Source organism: Centruroides sculpturatus, unplaced genomic scaffold, assembly GCF_000671375.1.
Source record: "Centruroides sculpturatus isolate CEXI.00-Female unplaced genomic scaffold, Cexi_2.0 scaffold51, whole genome shotgun sequence".
NCBI lineage: Eukaryota > Metazoa > Arthropoda > Arachnida > Scorpiones > Buthidae > Centruroides > Centruroides sculpturatus.
The window spans coordinates 786,318-811,584 of NW_019384329.1; the positions used below are offsets into that span (position 1 = coordinate 786,318).

Consider the following 25,267-nt stretch of genomic DNA (forward strand, 5'->3'; position numbering starts at 1 on the left):
ATTTTGTTTATATTTCGATTAATTTAAAATCAGCAGAAATCAGTAAAAAAATGTTTTTATCTAAAAAAAGAATTTTATCGAAATTTATAGAGGAAGTGATTTTATATTTAACTAGAGAAAAAAAAGGGGGTTAAAATGACAAGGAAATAATCCACAGTCGGAAGAAAACGTAGGGGGAAAACATCTTCGTGGATAGGAAATATGTTAATGACTTGAAGTTATGCGTTTAGTAAAAATATCGTCGACAGATTAAGATACAAAAAGTTCTCCAAAACTAGAAACACATTAACTGTTTAAGTATTTAAATTAACCGATTACTTTGTAACGCGATATGACCCGAGGCACTAGCAAAGATGCACTTTACAGTTCGTTAAGGATGACACTTAACTTTCTTTGTGTGACTCACGACGAGGTAACTCTGTCCGCTAGCTAAAAATCATAAAAACTTGCGTCACGATCGAGAGCGGTACGAAAGTAACCAGACCAACTACTGTACATAATCATCAAACATTTGCCCCAAAGACCCAATGCGTCAACCTCGGTTATGACTCATTTTTTCTTATTTTTTTTTTCTGCTTTGTTTTTTGAAACTTTTTAATTTACAAAATCTTTTTCTTAGTTGCTTATGTTTCGCTTTTAACATTTTTGTCCTATTCCTAAAGTTGAAGAACCTATAAATGCTTCATTGGATGGATTTTGAGGTCATCGGTGGAGTTAAACAACCACACCTGTCTCATTGAGATTTTGATTTCCAATTTTGGTGCAGTTCCCCCGATTTGGCCTCAGCAGCCAATACCAAGCAGTAGTTCATTGTGTCAGAGGTACCCCTTGTTAACAAACTATAACGTGGAGTCAATGCCCTGTCCGAAGGGACACACCCATCTCCAACCTTGTGGCCTGTGCACGGAATGGACGCCATTTTTTCTCTTCCTTGACATCACTGTGTCGGGTGAATGACCTCATAAGTTCAATGAACCTGGTTGGGGCAATGAAGGAATGATCACTTTACTGACCTCAATAGTTTGCCCATCAATCAGTAACTATCGTTTGTGCTGCTTAATGCATAACTCGTTTTAATTGTTTAAGTGTGAAAGTATTTCTTAAACGATTATTTATTCATCAGATGCATAACTCTCCTTTTCTATTATTAAAGAAGAAAAAAAATCCGATTCATTGTCTTCTCAGTATATAGCACGATTTTCTGATTAGCATCTAGATTTTTATTTTAATTTGTATTAAGTCTGCCAGTATGAAGATTAACCGATACATTAGATATCCCCAGTTTTATTTAGTACTGCCTTTCAATTTTGTTATTTATAGATTAGCAGAGGAAGTGTCATAATCGCTGTATTTCATATTATCAATCTTTTACTCATCCTACAGGAATTTTGCTGGATAAGAAGCAACTCTCCTGTTTCGCAAAGTAAATATCTCTCTTATTTTGTCACTACAAGCACTGTCAATACTCTTAACGTATAGGAAATAGGGAACATGTGCAGCTAACTGTTCATATCAATTAGTAGAAAGTGATCTAGTGATGTAGTATGTGATAAGTGGTCATCGACCTCCGAACAGGTGCTCAAATATCCTGTCTTCTGCCAATGTATGGTTTGGTTTCCTCTTCCGTGTATTTTCTCGGAGATAAGAAATGCAAAATACACTCCTAACGCCCGTTTTAAAATCATTTTTCAACATACTTTAAAAACCTGTAGGGCAGGAAAAAAAATTTAAACTAAAAACCCGTTATAAGCATTTAAAATAATTTGTTTTTTTCTTTATATATTGTTCGGAAACCGTACTGTTGGGTGTGGTAAGTTACGATTACATTTCGAGTTTAAAATTTTTTTCGTATAGTTTAATTTTTTCGATATAAACACAGGAAGCACTAGTAGCTTGAATTTAAAATTATTTAGAAAATTTCTCAGACGAATTAAATGCTAAATTCGGTGGTGCAAAACTTTGTACTTGCCCATCTTTAATGTGCTTATGCTTTTTAGTTCATCTGATAATTTATTTACTGGTAGGAATTCTGCAATTTAAGTTTTTAATTTGTTTTTTTTTTTTAATCTTATTTATTTAATGCAATCTTTATAAAAATTTGGCTTTCTCACACCAGAATTTTCCTACCAGTTTCTATTTTTTTTGCTTTAATTATTCATTTTTCTTATTAAAACTAGAACAAATTTGTTTGCAAACTAAGCCAAATAAGGAACGTAATTCCAAAACAGACATGGATTATTTATAGGGATAGAAAGTAAATAAATAAATATATTGAAAAATAAAATTTTATTAAACAGAAAAAAAAAACTGACCTCTTCAACACCTGCATATATATATTGCCAATAAATTGCGTTAAATTAGGTTCCTGACAAGTTGACTGGATGTTGTACGTTGCAAAAGAACTTTCAGAAATGCGAGTGTAAGGCTTAAATAATGATGGAGATTGGTCAATTTGCTAATAAATATTACAAATATGCCTTTCACATATCTTTATTTAATTAAAATATGCATGTAATGTACACATTATTTATAAACTGAAAATATAATTCTTTTCGATTTAAAAAAAAAAAAAAACTTGTATATAAATTCCCTGTATATATTATAAACAATGAGAAAATACAGTATACAATTATATTTAATAGAGGCACTGTCCTGAAATGGCATATTTCCTGAGGCTTTGAGTGTCATAATTTCAAATTTTAAACATTAAACCTCATTTTATAATAATTGCTAATCTGTTTGATTCATTTATAAACACGTGATGATGAAAACATTGGTGTTTTTGATTATAAACTCTTCTACACTACTCTCCGGATTAATTTAACATTGTGCAATTCGTGCAAATCATTGCAGGAATCGATCTATAAAAAGGACTTACTCGAATCTTCATAAAATATAACTTACATAGGAAAGAATTTCCAGACTAGTTATCTATAGTAGGCTTAAAACAATATGTTAAATTTGTCCTCTTTATAAGTAATAGGTGCCTTAAGCTGTATTTCCCACTTTAACAACATTGCAAAATGCTTCCAATTATTCAAAATATAACATAATAAATTCAGGTGTTATGTTACTAAATAAAATATCACACACTCGTGAAAACATCAGCTAACAATAATATATTTCTTTTTAAAAAAATAACAACACTTTCATATTTCAGAATGTATATTTGCAGAATTTTTCTTCTTTTAAAAAGCATATCACAATTATGCTTAACAGGTTTAATTAATACATAATTATTTCATACAATTACTAATTATCTATTTGGAATTAATATATTTAAAATGTTGCAAAAAAAAGAAATTTATTTAGATCAAAACATTTGTAGTAGAAGTGACATAATTAAGAAAGTTACTTTTTTTCTTTGAATTATAAAAAAAAAATTACATATAATAATAATTAATACAAACTGAAATCCAATTTAACTTGGCTATGTCAATGTTCTTTATTCTTAATTAAATTTTCTTTGAAACCTTACGCTGATATGGAATGATTAAAAATAAAAAAAAATAAAAAAACACAGATAAAGTGGATCAAACAAAGGATAAAAGTTAATTATGTAATGCACATTTCGGAATTCATACTTAACATTGTTGAAAATTTGCTAATATAACAATAACATTCACAATTGATTTTGTCGATACTCAACAATTTATTCAGCTTTAAATTTTCCTTCTAGATGCCAGAATTTATGAAGCGAACAGAATAAAAGAGCGGCATTAAGAACATAAGTTGCGACGCACACCACACAGAAGTCATGTAAAATAAAGGCTAGTATATAAGCTAAATATACAGAACCGACAATAGAAATGATGGCAAATCCTAAGTACAAGCGTGCTGCATAAGGTTGGTTAATTTCACCTGTAAAAAAAAAAATACCATGAAATTAAGTAAGCGTAATTAAAAATGAAAATTATACATATATATATTATCCATTACATAATACTTTACTTAATAATGGATATTAATATTAAAAATGTTGCATTATTTACTTATCAAGAACCTCCTGAATTACCTATCAGTTGTCTAATGTAATAAAATGTTTTAAAAATTATTTACAATGTTCACATGCATCTATTATATCTAAACATTAACTAGTGCTTAGAAGAATTGCTCCATAATAAAAAAAATTAATAAATAATACAGGTTTTCCCCTTGAACATCCCTAGGTTTGTGGATTAATTTTGAGAAAAGAAACATGAGTAGAGTGTTGTAGACCCGTGGTTCTCAATCTGTGGTCTGCAGAACACGTGCTCTGTGAAGCCACTTCAAGTGTTTTGCAAAAAAATCAAATATACAATACTGAATGCACTTGATTTCAAAAAGTTTTGCCACCCCTGCTTTAAAGCTGACTGTAAGTGTTCCGTGGGAAAAAGTCAAAGTTTATAATGTTGCCTGACTTCAAAAGATTGAGAACCACTGTTGTAGACAATCATAATAGAAAGCGCATCTGAAAAAGTTAATTACATTAAATAGATACGTTTCCATCTATGCTCTTGATGTGGCAAGTTTGTACTTGATTTTGGTCCATATCCAAATCAGCTTGATAAGATTCACACCATAAATGGCATCCAGGATTCTCATACTTCGGGCTCTCATATCTTGAACTTCTATAGCATTGCACAATCCTTGATGTGCCCACAAAGACAAAGTTCAAAGAGGTGATGCCAGATATTCAGGCAGAATGAGAAATGGAGCCCATTAAGAACAGTAGCATGATCTAAATCACGCAAGCAGTAGCAGATCTTTTGAGCATATGCACATGAAACTTGGAATATTAACCAACATTTTCCAACAAATTTTATTCACACATATGAACAAATGGATTTTACAGAACAGTTTAAAAATAGGGACATTTGGGAGTAACACATTGTAATATTAAAATAATTTAACAAACAAATTTAATCCTTATAATGTGATACGCTAAATTATATCTATTGAAATTAAAAAAATAAAAAACTAACTAGTTAAAATGCAAGCTTAAACTTCAATGAAATCAGTAAAAATACAGTTACAAACTCTGTCATTTAATTTGAAAGATTTTTAATGTTCAGAAGAATATTTTTATTTTTATGTTTATTTTAAAGTTTACTTCATTGGTACGTATTTTTGATAAAATAACATTAGCGAGGTTGCAGCCGATGTTGCATTCATTGCAAAAACGTGTACGTTGGACGTTCAGCACCACCTTCCCATAAGCCTAGAAGTTTGACGATGGCATTTGGAATGTCAGTGGAATCATGCTTGACGCTCCAAACGCCATTGTCAAACTTCTAGGCTTACAGGAAGGAGGCAATTAATGTCCAATATACACGTTTTTGAAATAAAAACGTCGGCCGCAACCTCTCGATTAACTTTTTCAAGTATTTGTGTATTTATTTTAGATATATTTTTACTGAAAATAAATACTAGTAATTTCACATTATAATGAAGAAAAAACTATGCAAAAAATGAAATATAAAATACTTTTCTTCATTGCAGACTGACTTTTTGGATATAGAATATGAAATTATAGGAAGAAGAAAATTCCAGTAAACTGAAGATGAGTCATAAGCAGTGCCTATTAATGCATAAAATGAAAAAAGTTATTACAAATGATGAGGATAATCTAAAATATAGATAGCAATAATTAAGATACATCATTTATTCCAACAGAATCTATTTAATTTGTTAAAGATAAATGTTAATAATTGATATACAATCAAAGACCATAAATAAAAGTTGTTATAAATTTGAAGAGGCAGTTGTCTTTTTATAAACACATATTTTATGAATAGTTAATGTGGCATATTATTAATTAATTTTAAAAAGAATGGTGAATTTATTTTAGAAATGGAAATATATTAAATGATTTACAATCCTCTGACAAAAGCTGTTTCTAGACTGTTTCCAGACACCAACAGGTTATGATTTTAACAATATTATAACATGCTTTTATAATTTTTTCATCATAAAGACATGTTATAGCATATACCTTTTGGCTTTCTTCCGTAGCTACTCTCTTCACATGCATTGAAACAATATTTCTGACGAATTACTTTGTTGACATTTTATTTTCTTCTGTTTATATCACTATATATTTTTCTGTTTTGTCCCATTGTAAAATGAAAATTATTAATTTTTTTAACTCTATATACTTTTTATTCACATCTTGAAAGTTTCAATTAGCTATTTAATCTTTCATTATTTTGGTAGTAATGAACTACTTTTATAGCATTTAATTTAATTATAACATATATGTATGTATGTATGTATGTATGTAGTTTGAAGTTTATATTTATTGGGCTGCAATTTGGAAAACTACATCTATAAATTCCTACTGTCGTCCATCTGTTTGTCTTTCCTTAATCTTGAGAACACAGTTAGATAGATAAAATCCAAGACCAGATACGGTGTGGGCAGGAAGATGCAATTAACTATATATGAACTTCCAATGCAAACTGGAAGTCACGTTATTTCAATTCAAAATTTCCCCTGAAAGCAGTTAATAGATGACCAGCACGACTCTATTGTTAAAAGAAAAGTATGATGTACAGTGGCAAGCCACTACTAATTTGAGGTGGAGAGCATATATTTTAAATTAAATTAATTTAAAATATGATTAAAAATTGCAGCCTGGCATTGGCATTGTGACAATGTCACAATAAATAATTGCTTGTTTAATAATAGATTATACACACTACAATACCTTTTAACGTTTTCGTTTTACTAACTAAACTTCAGCTAAATATAGAAATTGTATAAAAATAAATTCATTAAATTGTAGAAAGCATTAAGAAGTTTTTCTAAGTAATTGAATTTCAATACATCGTATAAATAATTATCACTTAGAATACGTAACAAGTGCATAATTAATAATTTATTAGTTTGTGAAATATCAAAATAAATTAAAAATTCTCTAAAATTAAATGAATTCACATATAAAAATATTGATCTATCAACGAACAAACAAAATACTGTAATTAATAAAAGTATACTTTGAAAACTATTACAAAGTATTAAATAAACAATGAAACATGTTTTACATCATAATGAGTACACAAATTTATATAATTAATTCATTTGCTGTAGTGTCCCATCTAGTTTTATCTTCACCGACAAGCATAAGGATGACAGAATTAACACTTTGCTATAAAATTTGCATTTCTCTACAATTTAACTTTTGTTTAGGATAATGAAGTCAATCCTGTTTTGCATCATTTGTGTCATAGTAAAAGCAGATTGCAAATAATTTTTGTAGGACATTTTTGTTTCGTATGCTGTCAGATAGAGACAGGAAATGTTGTGAATGATAATTGGAAGCAGAGTAATGCAATGCATCGGCCATGTCAGTGGTACATATTGCACGAAAGCAAGCAATCACTTTTCAGAAATTTTCACTCGTAAGAAAAAGTTGCCTTACACATACTTAAATCTCATTTTATAACAGAGGTTTTCAACCTCTTTTGTTGGTCGACCCCTTTACAAATTAGATTTAACTCACCAACTCCTTCCTATACTGATACAAAATAAGAATAAATTAACCAGATTGAATGAAATAGAAAAAAAGCAAATAAGAATTAATTAGATTTTTTCATTAAATATAAATCTAAATTCAAAACTGTGTGTTTTACTTTGATAACAATTTAAAGATATGTTAATTATTATTTTTATTTAAAAATATAATAAGAATAATTTTGTTCATCTACCCTCAAACTATCTGTAATAATTTATTGAGCCCCCTACCCTAGATCAGGAGTGGTCAATCTTTTCAAGTGCATGTGCCAAAATTGTCAAAGCTACGATGCAAAAAAATTCCCTGAAAATTCTTTACAAACACAGAAAACATATAAAATTATGGAAAAGAAATCACTCCACCACATCTGGATGCTTGGTAAATGATGAAATAAAACTTTGTATAACACAGATAGATATCTTGGATCATCTGTAAAAACAGAGAAGCCTTTCTGTGTTTGAATGATGTACATACGTGCAGCCACCAATTATGACATTGATCAACACAATTCTATATTAATCAACAGAGCACATCTTCATTCAATTCCTATAAAACTAGCAGTTACTTATTGTGACATCATCACAATGCCGGGCTGTAATTTTTAATCATATTTTTAAAATTTATTTCATTTAAACTTTATGCTATCCCCCTCAAATTAGTACTGTAATGTCTTGCCCCTGTACATCATACTTTTCCATTAGCAAAGGAGTTGCGCCGGTCATCTATTAACTGCTTTCAGGGGGAAAGTTTTGAATTGCAATAACGTGACTTCCATTTTGCATTGGAAGTTCATATATAGTTAATCGGGACCTCCTGTCACTAAGGTTTCCATATCTGGTCTCGTCTTTCATTTATTTATCTCTGTTCTTGAGATTAAGGAAAGACAGACAGATGGCTGGAAATTTATAGTTCTACAAATTTTTCAAATTGCAGCCCAACAAGAGCTAATTGGATATGACAAATGTATCCACTGCCCAACAAAAATAGATAGCATTTTATATAGGCTAGAGACTGCATCTTTTTTGACACAATCAAGAAAAAAACTGGTAGATAATGAAACCAGCAAAATCAGTGATTGTATCACTAAACTGCACAAAAGAATAAGCATGTGAATACTAAATGACTCATTTTAAAGAATATATGAAACACTACCAATACTAGAAGACACATAACCACTCAGTAAGATACATACATATGTAACAATGGGGCAGAACAGTCAACCTCAATCAAACAAACAAACGTCGTCTTGGAAATAGAATGTTTGCTTCATTTTCTTACTACTTATTATTAAAACAGTTGATAGTGTTTATTTATTGCATTTTAATTTAATGCTCTACTTAATAAAATTCTATAACTTAAATTATACAACTTGGCAAAGACGTTAGATACTTTTTATAGTGATCCTTGGATTGCATTTCCAGAAAAAATCCTTGGTATACCTCGTTTGGCAAGCATTCCATAGAATGCACTGCTCTAGATAAATTGACCCCTTAGGATTATGTTAGTAAACAGGTTGGAAAGCTCTGATTTATAAAATAATAATTTGAAGTTTTCATCTAGCTTCGTTAACAAAACAGTTACTGATTACTTGACCCTTAAAAAATTAGATCAAGTTTATCAATATGATTGTATAGTAATCATTAAAAATAAGTTCTAATAAATTTTTATTATTTTAGTTCATTAATAAATTGGATTTTAATGACATTTTTTAACCCAAAGTATGCATCCAAAACATGAAAACATATATATATATATCTAGTAATAACGCAAAAAATTCACAATAAAACCTTTATTTACATTAAGATCTTAAACAGGAGTTTTTCATTCTCAATTTTGATCTACAAAATAAGCATGGTAAGTCGGCATTTTCTGCAAGTTTTCAGTTGTTAGTCTATGCCATCAATCCTCTAATATACACTTTCTCATGCTAAATAAACACATCACATCACATTTTATTGCGTCTAGATTTTAGGGTGTGAACTGTCTTAGCAAATCAAAATCGGCTAGAGTTGCTTTCTCAGATAAACAGAAATCTAGAGTCCGTAATCTGGTATCTTTCATTCTTCCTAGTACAGCATATATTCTTTTGAGTACTAGTACTTTTCTGGTAATGGAGTCTCTTGCTTTCCTCTGACGTTGTGGACTTTTTCATTGAGAAGCATCTTCAAGTCTCAAGATTTTTAATTGCAATAGTTAGAAATTCATAGCTACTTGAAAGTTATAACTGAGGTTCCTGAGCTTTGCATATACATTCTACTTTCTCTTTATCAAAAAATAGTAAGACCGATTTAATCCATAAAAATTCTATGCATAGAAATTTACAGCCAAGTACCGCATCAAACAATTACAGACCCAGGTGAAAGCTGTAAGTCTGAAACTTACATGTAGACAGTATAAAATACTGAAATACATTCCTTAGTAAAAACCTGAATACTTGGGAAAAAGTAATTTTTATTGAGTTTAATCCCATATAAAATCTCAAATATAATATGTAAAATACAGAGTGGTTCATTTTAATCAATGCACTGAAATAATGTAAAAAAATATTAATTGTACCAAAAAAAAAAAATTTCACCACAAATGTTAGACTTCAAAGACACAAAATGGAGCCATTGGTTTCATCGTAAATGGCACTATAATCAATGAAAATGGGGTCAATTTCATTTTCTTAACTGGGAACCTCGTTAATTATTGCATATTATGATTCTCCATCAAAAACAAACAAGCTTTTATCTAAAACATTTGTTTGAAAAATGCATTTATCAGAAGTTATGAGTGTTTGAAGTTTTACGTGGCCACCAAATTGGTGCTCGCATGAATCTGTGAACATCTGTGAACTTTGTAGAAAAATGAAAGCAAAATGCTTTACAAAATTATCAAGAAACTATTATTATTTGATGAATTCATTCTTTTTCTTCAAATAATGTACAAAAATTAGTGTCATACCGTGTTAAGATTTTGATCTTGATTCCATCAGTGAGAATGTCACATCAGGATCTTGGGCATCAAGCATGCCAATCACCTGGTGCATTCACAACACAGATGGTTAACCCAGCTGTCAGTCACATCAAAAATGAGCAGATAAACTGGACCAAACCCCTTCCATATAAAGAAGAGGGGTGCCCATTGTCCATTACATCTATAACCAAACTGTATTAAAAACAAGACATTGTTAAAGCATTCTAAGCAGCATACAGTAAGGCATAAAGGCTGAATGCAAGAGGAGCCTAGACTGTCTAAGTCACCCACACTAGAGCATTCTCATCCAATTGTAAGTTCTGATGTTCCCACTGGCACATCAAAGCTCAGCTGCCAATAAATAACCCTACATACTCTTAAATGTTTGAAACTCTTTAGTGCCATCTGATGGGGGTAAAGTAACTCTCCAGAAGTTCAATGATCCAACTGGACTGCTAATTAGAATAATTTTTAAACAGATAACATAATACAGTATCTATAGTAAAATAAATATTAAACTAAGGGAAGTTGGCAAGATGGATATATAACTTCGAGGAAAGGATTGGTTCTGAGTACTAGGGCTGTCAGGCTAGTGTCCAGGCAAGGGCAGCACTAAACTGGGACTGAGCAAGATTGTCTCCCTTCAGGATGTTGGGAGTGAGCATACCAGCATCATGGCCTTCCTGTGGAGTAGTACTCCAGCTATGCGGCACATCTGTCCTAAAAACAGATGAGACCGTTTTGGCAGATAACTAACAGCTGATTTGAAACTGGCATGGACCGAGAGAATCTGACTTTGTAACTAAAACAAAGCATTGCGACGGGCAAAGATCAGTGTTGATGCAATGTGATTTCTGCCACGTGTTCTGAATGTCAAAGTGAAGAAATTAAACCAATTAAAGAAACATATTTTTTTTAATTAAAATTCTACTAGTTATAAAAATAACAATAAACTTAGTTATATATTTTTAATAAATAACAGTATATACTAAAAGTTGATCAAGGTGCACAGGAGAATAATAATAATAATATATTTAAATTTGAGCTAAGCAATTCAAGGAAAAATAGTTGCTAAGTTATTGCATTTTTGCTAGTAATTTGATAAAAGTTTAACTATATTATTACATAAAATTATATTCCAGTTTATTACAAACAGGTTATTTACTTTGTATATTAATATTTTGATAATAAAAAGCATCCAGACATATAGATTTTTTCGCATTAACAATTTAAACGTTACAAATGTTTCGTATTGATTACCAATAAACTTCTTGACAAAGTGTTTTGGCTACAATATCTCTAGGCAATTTGTTGCTATAGCTGTCTGCTTTAAAAGGTAAAATAAACAAATACATAGCTTTCGCAACAGTTTATTTAAATGAAATTTTATTCTATTTCCTACATTTAAATTAGGGGGGAAAAAACTATCGTTACCAAAAAAGAGAAAATAATAATTAACCTAATAATGAAATAAGGTTTTTTTTATACAAATTTAAGAATATAACTTGACCTAAAATTTATTTTAGGTATTTATTTATTTATTCTTTCGTAAATTTAAAAGTTGAATAAACTCAAAAGTAAATATTAGCATAAAAATATTTTGAATGATTTGAAAAATGGAACTTTTTAAACCATTTTTTTTAAAAAACATTATCGTAAATATTTTCTTGCATAAATTATAAACTATCTCATAAGCTATACTACCTTACTTTAAACCAAGGGTTCTTAACCTTTTCATCCTGTGAACCCCATTTCCAGTCAGGCAAAGGTCACGGACCGCTTCTCGGAATAATGCTTTTAAATGCATAAAATAAAATTACAAAAGAAACCAGTTACAGCAGAAATGTGATTATCCAAATGCCGATTAACCAAATGTCCAATTATCTGAACCACTATTTGCCTTCCTTTCTCTCTCCTGCTGACATCATACTGCATTTCTCCTAATCTGAACCTATTTGCCGTGACAGATCCAAATGATCAGTAGGATGCTACTCACATATTAATGAGTAAATAAATACAGTACATGTGCAATACTGTGCCACTACCTTGTAATTTCATTCTTTACGTGTTAATCCTTAATCCACTTATCTGAATTTTCGATTATCCAAATCCCCTGCAGAACAAATCAATTCTGATAATTGGAATTCTACTGTATATAGAAATATATTTATTAAAATGAAAAACATATATATGTGCTTCTTTCATCACACAATAATTAACAATACAATGCATTTAAAATAAAGGAAAGTTAAAGTTGATTTTTATTCTACCAAGTCTCTGGACTGCTGAAAACTTTCTATGGACCCTTGTTAAGAACCTGTGATTTAAAACAAAGTATTGTTTGTCAATTACTAAGTTCTACAGAACATATTGAGATTTGAATTTGAATGTTCCGTTAGCTAACAAATTTTAAGCAGATCGTACATTGTCAAAAATAAATATACTAATCAATCTTCAATTCAAACAGGAGTAATAGATATAATAAACTTCCAAAATATTAGAATTTTAATAGATCTATATCATTACAAATTGCAATTTTGTTCCGTTTCTTGCACTCAAGATCTTCAAATTCTGTCAAAATGTTTAAATGTTAAAATTTTATATTGCAATAGAGGAATTCTGTTCCAAATTCCAGATATTCATTAGCCTGATGGTGACAATTCTGTATTGTTGAAAGTACTGTATTTGCATTGTTAAAAGGATTTTAATGCTATCTGACAGTATGTTCACTTTATCTGTTCTTTTATAATAGATCTACTGCTCCCATTTTGGTTTTATTGATTAAGAAGCAGTGACTAGAATGAAGACGGAAGCTCCTGTAAATTATGAAGTTATTAGCATACCCACCCAACTGTAGCTGGGTGGGTATGCGAATAACTGTTTTGACAAGTCACAGGTGTGAGGGCACTTACGGAAACATTACATAATGCTAGGATCTTTGAATTAATCTATGTCATTTTAAATATTTTTTCTGCCAAACAGCAACAACTTCTAAGATTTGAATATAACCGTTGTCTGTCAAAAAACAATCGTGAAAGTAAAAATAATGTAACATTCGATAGCTTGTGCTGCATATTATTCCTCAATACAATAAGGGAGATCGATCAAGGATACACTTTATGTAATTTTGGGTGGCGTTACGGACCATTGTGAGGGAACTAAAAGATAATTGGAAAGTATAAAAACAGTATTAAGTATTAATTCCTTTTACCTCTATGTTCTTAATATTTTCCTTTTGTTTTTATATTGTCTACTGATATTTTGTTAATATTTAGAAAAGTAAATAAAGTTGTATCAAATTTATTACTAGGGCTCTTCATTAATTATGTGTACCTTTTTTGAGCTATCTGCCACTCCCTCCCTCTCTGTTGTATACAACAATGTACTGTACTTTAAGGAATCTCTCCCCCTAAAAAACTGTACACAACTAATGGACAGCCCCTTACATATTATCAAAACTTTTATTTTTATAAAACTTTCAAAATACTATACTGTATATAAGGAATATATAAGTACATTAATTCTGGAACCTATAAATATATAATTATTATTATTAAAATGATTTTGTGATAATCGTGTTAAAAATATTCTAAAATTAAAATTTTCTCTTTCTCTCTCTTCTCTCTCTTTCTTTGAAAATTGTTCAATAAGTAAATAAATTGAAACACACCTTTGTTTATGCCATAATTCCTCAATTCTAAAATGCGACTTTCATTTGTACAAAGAAGAGATGTCTTAAAATTCAGTTCAAAACAATAATTGTCACAAGCATATTATTATGTGGCACATTACATACCAATAATAGATGTTTTTGGTGGTCACGTTGACTCAAATCAGCGTTGCCAGCGAGGTGGTGTGCAATTTGAAAAAATTGTAGACCTATAAATTACCACTGTCGTCCATCTGCCTGTTTTTCTCAGAATGGTGTTAGATAAATTAAATTCAAGACCAAATATGGAAAGCTCAGTGGCAGGAGGTCCCAATTAATTATATATGAACTCCCGTTGCAAACTGGAAGTCATGTTATTTCAATTCAAAAATTCTTCCCTGAAAGTAGTTAGATAGATGACCAGCTAGAATCCATTGCTAATGAAAAAGTATGACATACAGAGAGAAGATACTAATTTGAGATGGAGAACATATATTTTCAATTAAATAAATTTAAAATATGATTAAAAATTGCACCCCAGCATTGTGACAAAGTCACAATAAATAATGTTTAAAATGCTTTAGAGACTACAATACAATGCAGTATTAAAGCAAATAGTTGTTTTATATGCAAAAGAACATGGAGGCTACCAAACACTATCTGTTTTGTAGCATTTATAATGTTTTCCTAATTTGTTGTTACTTTAACAAAATTTTTTAAATAATCAACAAGTTTTTCCTCCATTAAAAATGTTTTAGAATTGAGGAAATATTCTAAGATGTACATAAAGGTAATTGTAGAGTCTCTATAATCTGACACCCACTGGTCCAATATACAGTAGATCCCCCTATAAAACCGTTTCCTATAGTTACGATTCCTATAAAAATTGTGGCATTATCCGTAAACAACGGTAAAAATAACTCCTATAATACGTAAAACGTCATCGGGCAGCCGAACTACTTACCCGCCGTCCGTAGCGCCACGCTACGGAGAGATTTCTATCGTCTGGACAGTATTATATAAATTATATATAAATTAGGTACTGTACATATAATTATATATTAATTATATATAAATTAGGTACTGTATATATAATTATATATTAACTTAATTTATTGTAACTTTATTATAATTAAATATATATTTTTCGCCGTCTAGCGTCACGCTACGGCGAGTTAGGCGACCTATCGTCTGTTCAGTACTGTAATTTTATACATTTCTTGTGAAAGAAACATTTCTTATTTAACGGCCATAAAAATTATTTATATTAAGGATGTCTCCAAAGGTCAACGAAGTTTTCGCAGAAAAATAATATCAGAAATCGCGGCCGCAGTTTGATGCGCTGTTCCGCGACGAAACCAAGCTTTAGCAACGGGCGTAGTCGAACGGTACACACTCGGTAAGCAATCCTACAATTTTTTGTTTATAACGTAGTTTATACGGATTATTTTCAAAAAAATATACGTATTTTGGAAATGTTGAGTCGAATTAGTCTAGAATCGATTAATTTTATGAAAGAAAACCTTTCAAACAGCCGTAGTCCGTGAACTATGATTCCTACAAAATTGATTCATAAAGAACGGAACGTATCTACCGTCTTATAGGGGGATCTACTGTATATCGGATTACTAGATTTTATACTATATACTACTATACAGTAAAAAAACACACTTGGTTCACAGATTAGTTTATCATACTAATCACAATTGTGACTGTTTTGCTGACTACACATGCAATAAATAACTAGCAACTGACAGTATACATGTACATACAATACCGGTACATTAGTCTCTCTGTCGTACATCAATGAGGGGGTAACAAGAAAATTTTCTGTACACCACCCTGTGTAGTGTTGGATTACTGGCCACATCAGACCAGCAGGTGATGGACTATAGAGATGCTACTGTACTTGTTTTTAAATAAATCTATATATAAAGAGGTATTATCAAAAATATATTAAGCAGAAAAAACTTTTTTATATATACAAACACATCCAATTAAACACAGTAATTTATTTCATAAACAGAATTTTAAATATTCACATAAAGATATATATATAAAATGATAGTTAACAATATAACCTTGAATAAAAATTGGAATATCACGTGATTTAATGACTAAATTAAATTTATGATTCTTGGCTTTTACACATGGCTGAATAAAGGAAAATGGCTTGTTTTCTAGAATTCAGACCAATTCCTTCCAAAGAACAATGATAATCTTTACATTCTTTTGATAATATGTATTATTTTCTAGTATTCTTATAATTCAACTAACATGGTAAGTGCTATAATGCATTAATAAATTTAATTATTAATATAGCAGTGTAGTCTCTACAACAAGTAGAGAATATACTTAAGATACTTGCTTAAGTTATTACTTAATCTAGTCTTATATTCCCTACTTGTTGTAGAGAGTACTGTACATTGTCTTTATATACAGGGTATCAAAAAAGTTACTGTGCAATAAAATTTTACGTACGATATTGAAATTTCTCCTAAAAGCTGAGGAGTTATTAAGCTTCAAAGAGGATGAACAAAATCGTGTGTGCGGCACAATTTTGTTCATACAGAATTTATACAACACAATTTATACATACAGAAAAAAACCCCCTGAATTTTTTTGCATTTCTCACTGTTTCAAGGCCTCTGCGGCCTCATGCAAACAGACTTTAAAACAGTGTAAGATTTATACTGTTTTAAAGTCTGTTTGCATGTTACGAAACAGCATAAAGCTTACACTGTTTCATAACATGTAAAAATCTTGGAGAGGTCATTTTTTGACCATTTGCCTCTGTTATATATAACAGCCAGAAAAGTACAGTAGACACCCCTATAAAATGGGTTCATATAATACAGATTCATATATAATGGCAAAAGAATTGCAATTGTATTTGTATAAATACGCTAAAAGAGACTCGTATGATACGGTAAAAACGTCATTGCCAACTCATGTCGCAACAGGATTGGTCGAATCTAGACCAATAGCGGATATTGCACAAACCTTTGAGTTTAAACGAGCAGCGAACCTACTAAAAACCATTTATTATTTAATGGCCATAAAAATTATATTTATATTAATGATGTCTCCAAAGTTCAGTAAATTTTTCACAGAAAAATAATTTATCAGGAAACGCGCTTGCCATTCGATGCGCTGCTCCACAACGAAAACAAGCTTAAGCAATGGCGTCGTCGAATGGTGCACACTCAGTAAGTAATCCTACAAATTTTTTGTTTATAGCATAGTTTATATGGATTATTCCCATAAAAATTATACGTGTTTTGGAAATGTTGAGTCAAATTAGTCTAGAATCAATTAATTTTATGGAAGAAAACCTTTCAAACAGCCGCAGTCCGTAAACTGCATACGTACCAGACTGTGATTGTCTCATGTATTTAAGGACTTGTACAACATGAATTTCATACAACACAGAATGTATCTACCATGTTATAGGGAGGTCTACTATAAAAATACTACAAAATGTGTAAATTTAAATGTATTTACTAACTCAATCTAAATAAACGTAATATTGACATAATACAGGCAGTGGTTCTCAACCTTTTTTTTAACCCATAGACCCCTTTTCCTCTTAATTTTTTTTGTGGACCCCCATAGGCATTGCATAGGAAAAAAAACCTTATATTTTTCACTAATAAAAAAAGGAAGGAACTGTATAAAAAAAAAAAAAAATAATAGTAAATATATCTCTTTGACCTTTGTCAATGAGATATATATGTTGTATACATATTCAGTATTTTAAATAATTTATATTTTAATCCTTATGCAAGAAATGAGTAATAAAGAAATTGACAATATATATACTGTAGAAATTTAATTCTCAGTAAAACAATTGTTCTGAAGTAGAATTACCCTATAGACCACTAAAATATCGCTATGAACCCCCAATTTGGTATGTTTATTCTGTGGACCCCCAGTAATGTTACATGAACCCCGGTTGAAAACCACTGTACTACAGCAATGATTCTCAGCCTTTCTCAGGCTGCAAAACACCATTCATATACTTATTACATGGAGCATTAGCATCAATATATGAAAAAATTGATAAGCAATTCCATGTTTACTATTCTCAAGAAACAACGAAGCAATAAAGTAATAAAATTTAATATATTGAATAAAAAAAAGAACATGTAATTGTATATGAATATAGCAATGGGAATAAATCTGAATAAAAACTGTAAAATATTTTCTTTCGTAGAACACTCGAGGTAGTTTGCAGAACACTGGTTAAGAACCACTGTATTATGGGATAACATTTTATATTAGGTTCTTTTTCTAGGTACTCCGCTCCATGCACTGACACTTCTATCATTTTGGCAATGATGCCATGCCTGCAGAATAGAAGTATTTTAGATATAAAGAATGGATGTAGTATCAGGGTCAGTGAATGATGAACCTTCCAATTTCATGTTCGGGGTGAATCTACATCTTCTAAGGCTTCCTTCAAAGGTCCAAGAAGGTGATAATTACAGTGATGGAACCAGGCCATAGACCACAGGCAATCTAGAATTTGTCAACTATTGTGGACGGGACCTTATTCTGACACTAGCCACAATACTTCTATTCTGCAGGCATAGCATTATTGCCAAAATGATGGAGTAAGTATCAGCAAGTGGAGGGGAGTATCTAGAAACAGAAACATTAAACTGGAACCACGTAAAATACAGTTCCACTGCCATTACCAAGATTCCAGACAAAGTCGAACTGTCATATTTAAATTAACTATATCTTTAAAAAGAGTATTGCTTCCTATTCTTAAACTGTTAATCATTTCTTTATATCTAATATAATCAAATTGCCACTTACACAAGAGTTCTGTTCTTCCAAATAATCACATATATAAAATTCATGCAAATAAATTAAAAACCTATAAAAAACCATACTTACATTCCAATAAAAATGTTCATAAAAAGCTCACAAACTAATTATTTATTAAGGAAATTTATATACACCATATATATTATAAAGGGCAAACTTTACTGTTTACTACAATAATGATTGAAAATTAATAAAGTGTATATAATAAAATTGTATGTAATTTTATTATATACACATACATACACTCAAAATCCTCTATGGAGACAAGTTCATTCTTTTTATTCACCTCCAATGTAATAATTTCCTCTCACTCTTGCATCTAGGCTAAATTTTGTCTTCTAAATGCAGTAAACCCACCAACTTCTAATAATAGGGGCAAAGGGTTGTCTGAGTTATACAAAGTCCAAGTTTCCCATGTGAGATTTACTGTACTGTTCTATCTACCCCCAACAAACAGGTAGAAAGCCCTTGTTCTTCGAGACTAAAGCCTGGTTCTCACTACCGCAAGTATACAACAGACATGCATTGTTAGTTTACGTGTATATATGTGTACATGCAAGAGTACTCACATTTATGTTTGCGTATTAATGTATATATATCAAAAATATAATTAATCAGATTACTTAGAACATTACAATGTTTATCAAATGACAGAAACTGATTTAACTCTTGGCAATAAGCGTATGTGCTCTTAATTATATGTCGGTTTGTAGAAAGCAGGTGATTTATTAAACCAAAATTGTGCGTTTATATTGAAATACAAGTTTTTGAAGAATAATAATCTGGTGATGCAACCAGAAAAATATATTTTGGGTAAAGTCTTCTCACTGTCAGTAGTAGTTAGAAGAAACTAACAATATGCTGTTATGGACTACTGTTTAATTAATTAATTTTTACATGTACTATATACCATGAAAAGCCAAACAACCACCAGATAACATCAGGCTATTTTACCTCGGTAAAGCCAAATGTCCAGTGGTTGTTTGGCTTTACAATTTATTGGGTTTTGTGTGGTTTATTTATGTATTTATACTGTGCACTCGGCATGCAGTACTCACCTATCATGCTTGTTGCATCCATCACTTTCGTGTACAAATTTTCTGTTTTGAATAGTTAGTGAAATTCTATAGATTTAATCATGTACAATGAGAAGTAGCTTCTTACTTTGTTAATAAGATTTTCATAGTCATAGGTTGAAATTGACACCATTACCCCATTGCACATGCATAAAACATGTGGTTGGATCATAAGCAGTGCTTTTTGATGGAAACAAGAGCCTAAAGGTCAGCTGTTCGTCTTAGATGCATGTCAATTCACACATAAGTCTACTTGGCAAATCCACACACAAATCAACACATGTAAAGTATAGAATAGCTCAAGGTCATTGTCATCTTAGTAACTGTGACTTGTCAGTGCCTAGCTATTGCACACACACACACACATTAAAGAACTGGGTTTAACATTTGAATAGTTGTAGATCTAGTAACTCTTTGAGGAATCTGTCAACTGCAAGTTAGTCTGCATTTGTGGTTATTCTGCCAATATCGATTTTACACAGGTTATACTGTTTGCAAAATTTACTCAACCAACCTGCATTAGTGGAAACAATACACTTTCAACTGCAAATGCCCTGTGATATTTAATACTTTCTTTCTGATAAGGATGAGTTTCTGATTGTTATATTTGACGCATGTTAGTAACACTGATTACAAGAGATATATTAAGCATATATATTGTGATTTTTCTTCCAGAAGTCTAGTCTTATCGATTGACAATATTATGACTTCCTTCTTTCAAGTGAGTGCTCTATATACTAATTGATTCCACACCTACATACAACTAAATCCCACCTTCAACTTTTGAAAGAATTTCAAGATTGTTATTTTCCTCCTTCCCTTTCTTAATGACGTTAGAGACCAGAGAGCGAGAAAGAAAACGAATAGAAGTAGAAACTATAACTAGAATTATAACTAATGTACCCATATGCATACTTTTCCTGCGGTGTAATAAACTACAACATAAATTGTCTTTTTTACTATCCCGGCTGTTATATATAACAGAGGCAATCGGTTTAAAAAATAAACTCCAAGATGTTTAGATTTTTAGACTCAGAACACCTTAAAATGTTGAGAAATGCAAAAAATTCAGAGGTTTATTTCTGTATGTATGGATGTTCGTGTGTGTGGGGCACAATTTTGTTCATCCTCTTTGAAGCTTAATAAGTCCTGTTCTTTTAGTCAAAGATTTCTGAAAATTTGGTAGAGAGGTTTGTTTATTAGGGGAATCGATGCTATTAAATTTTAGTGTTTAAAGGTCGATGGGGATAAAGGGGGTCGCGTGTGTATCTCCAGTAGTGTCAGACTTAATGACAATTATACTTGTTATCAGCATTTACAAGTTTTTATAAAACCCATCCCTATCCTCAAAATTAAGTTTTTTTGCCATTTTATACTAGTTAAAAATATAAAAAGTTTTTCAATAAATTATGATAATAGATGGTGCTACCAAATGTTGCCGGGAAAGCTAAGCAACTTGTTGCTGGATTTTTCTGCTTTGCTACAAGCCAGAACCTTGCAAGATTTACTTCGCATACATTTTAATTCCAGTTATATAAAAAAAAATATCAAAACATAAATCATGTAATGTTGAAAGTAATGTATTTTATATTAGAACTGTTGTTATAACATTTTTCTCTTTGTTGTACTTTATTTGTCGTTCTTTTTAAAGTATTTTAATTGAAGTTTTATTTTTAATTAGAGGAGGAAATCAATCATCACAAGACATTTCCTATTGTATCACTAATTGAAAAATAAATAAATTTCTTGAGAGCTGGCCTCTTAAACATTTGCCATTTGAATATTGATGTGAGAAGCCAAGGGCATAGAATTGTTCTATGTCGCTTACTGACACACAATCGTTAGATTGGCTCACTTTACTTCGGAGGGCTTTAAAGAAATTGTTAAATGTCTGGACGGTTAGGTCTAGATCCACATCAGGATGCTGACACCAGATAATCAATTTCGCGGACTATCACGTGATTACTTCTAATTATTTTTACGAAGAGGTTTCGTTAAAATTGTGAGAAAGCAATCTTTTAATTCAGTCAATAATGACGCCATTTTTTATATAAATAACAAAGAATATTTAATAAACCAGGTAAAAACAAAATGGAGATTTCAATTATGATAAACTATCTATTTTGCGGAGAGAGAAATTACACTTTGTTTTAAAATCATACTACCTCACAGACTTTAGGTTTCGCTGTCTTCTTTTTATATTCGGATCGATGATAAGGTTCTTTAATTAATCTGATTTTCGTCCGGTTCTCCTTTCCTTTTTCTTAGTAATTTGAAGGAGGCACTTTATCAAATAGTTTCTTACTTCATGAACTTGTAGATTAAAATTTTCAAAGCTTTGGGAGTTGGCTTTAGGGAGCTGATATGGAATACGTCTTTCTTCTTGTAGAAGTTGTGGTGCACTCCCCAAACAATACCAAAGAATCTCCTTTTTTGAGGACTTTCTCCAAATGGATCATCATATTTTTCCCACGTGAGTAGGATGAGTGGGGAATTACAGAGAGGGGAACTGTTCATTGTGTGACTCAAAATTTGGAAGATAAGCGACTTACTTCTGCTGTAAACCAAAGCAGTGGAAGATAAGGGAAAAACGAAAGGATGTGGCCCTTCCGTTGAAAAGGAAGTGAGTTTTACCAGTTTCCTTCGTTTTTGAAATTAAACTTTTTCCATTAAAAATCAGAAATATTATTTCTAAAAGTTATTAATTTGATTTAAACTTTCCATTAATTAAAGGGGGATATCCAAGATCTCACATTGATCTAATAAAATCAATACAATGACACAATGGAATTAGCAACAAAGAAATAAGACACGATACTAGTCATTATGACATATCATGCCAAGTCTGATGTGCACCCTAGTTTTGATGATACTAAAATCCAAGGAAAAAATGCATCTTACATTCAAGTAAATTCAATACAGTCGATCCCCTATAACACTGTTGATTTTTCTGTTTTATATGAATTCCATGTTGTACGAGTCACTTAGATTTTACAAATACGTGTGCTGGACTGTGAACGGCTCACGTATTTGTAAAATCTAAGTGACTTGTACAACATGGAATTCATATAAAACAGAAAAATCAACAGTGTTATAGGGGGGTCGACTGGTATTTAAAGATGTATTGTAATGAATTAATGATTGTATGTTGAGTGATAAAATTAATTTTGCTTTCAAACGACTTGCCAGCAAAATTAATTTTATCACTCAATGTACAATCATTAATCTAAAGGATTACAGTTTAATTGTACTTGTGTACTTCTTGTATTTTTATTTTTATTAAGGAGATTCACTTATGGAATTATTTTTGTTTTCTTTTTATTAAGTGATTTTAGTTACATGTTCTAATGATTTTCGATTAGGTGTTTTGTTGGATAGTGTATTAATGAGTTTCTGCTAAGAAGTCATCCTTGTTGTTCTGACAAAGAAATAGAAGTCTTGTATCATATATATGATGCTTATTGCATTCAAATCAGCTACCAAACTATGATAATGTGTCTAACCTTCGACCATCTTTGTGTGATCAACTTTTCCTCTTGTTATCAATATTTATTTGTGTGACCAACCTTTTGTGTAATCAACCTACACACTTCATCACGATCTTCTTGTCCAACAGAAACTACGGGATTAAGCTCTTATCTATGCCTTTCAATATCGCTCAAGAATTTCAACCTTCTGACATTCTTTCTTATGAACTTTGATGGTTGAAATGGACAATTGTAATATCTGCAATTACGGCCTTCTTCGAAATTGGCTCCACCTGTGATATCGACCTACTTCAACAAGAGATGGAAATCACCTGAACTACGTACATCTGGTGCTTTTATAGACTGAATAAGTATTCCAACCTACCTCTCACTAAACTCTTGATGGTTGAAATGGACTGATGCATTTAGCTATATCTGTCTAATGATAGATATGAGCTCATTAAAACTATGTGTACTCAATGGTGAGCATCTTATTTTCCTTAACTTCATTTTATTANTGTTAAAAATATTCTAAAATTAAAATTTTCTCTTTCTCTCTCTTCTCTCTCTTTCTTTGAAAATTGTTCAATAAGTAAATAAATTGAAACACACCTTTGTTTATGCCATAATTCCTCAATTCTAAAATGCGACTTTCATTTGTACAAAGAAGAGATGTCTTAAAATTCAGTTCAAAACAATAATTGTCACAAGCATATTATTATGTGGCACATTACATACCAATAATAGATGTTTTTGGTGGTCACGTTGACTCAAATCAGCGTTGCCAGCGAGGTGGTGTGCAATTTGAAAAAATTGTAGACCTATAAATTACCACTGTCGTCCATCTGCCTGTTTTTCTCAGAATGGTGTTAGATAAATTAAATTCAAGACCAAATATGGAAAGCTCAGTGGCAGGAGGTCCCAATTAATTATATATGAACTCCCGTTGCAAACTGGAAGTCATGTTATTTCAATTCAAAAATTCTTCCCTGAAAGTAGTTAGATAGATGACCAGCTAGAATCCATTGCTAATGAAAAAGTATGACATACAGAGAGAAGATACTAATTTGAGATGGAGAACATATATTTTCAATTAAATAAATTTAAAATATGATTAAAAATTGCACCCCAGCATTGTGACAAAGTCACAATAAATAATGTTTAAAATGCTTTAGAGACTACAATACAATGCAGTATTAAAGCAAATAGTTGTTTTATATGCAAAAGAACATGGAGGCTACCAAACACTATCTGTTTTGTAGCATTTATAATGTTTTCCTAATTTGTTGTTACTTTAACAAAATTTTTTAAATAATCAACAAGTTTTTCCTCCATTAAAAATGTTTTAGAATTGAGGAAATATTCTAAGATGTACATAAAGGTAATTGTAGAGTCTCTATAATCTGACACCCACTGGTCCAATATACAGTAGATCCCCCTATAAAACCGTTTCCTATAGTTACGATTCCTATAAAAATTGTGGCATTATCCGTAAACAACGGTAAAAATAACTCCTATAATACGTAAAACGTCATCGGGCAGCCGAACTACTTACCCGCCGTCCGTAGCGCCACGCTACGGAGAGATTTCTATCGTCTGGACAGTATTATATAAATTATATATAAATTAGGTACTGTACATATAATTATATATTAATTATATATAAATTAGGTACTGTATATATAATTATATATTAACTTAATTTATTGTAACTTTATTATAATTAAATATATATTTTTCGCCGTCTAGCGTCACGCTACGGCGAGTTAGGCGACCTATCGTCTGT

General features: G+C 30.9%; 1 protein-coding gene across 1 annotated transcript in view; it reads right to left on the minus strand.

Annotated features, from left to right (window-relative positions):
- Positions 1 to 2,267: 2,267 nt before the first annotated feature.
- LOC111629235 (vitamin K epoxide reductase complex subunit 1-like protein 1) overlaps positions 2,268 to 25,267 on the minus strand; it is a 47,945-nt gene continuing 24,945 nt past the window's right edge. The window contains exon 3 of the mRNA XM_023373116.1: positions 2,268 to 3,861. Within this exon, the coding sequence (XP_023228884.1) occupies positions 3,653 to 3,861 (209 nt within the window). The 3' untranslated portion in view covers positions 2,268 to 3,652. The remainder of the gene's footprint in view (positions 3,862 to 25,267) is intronic.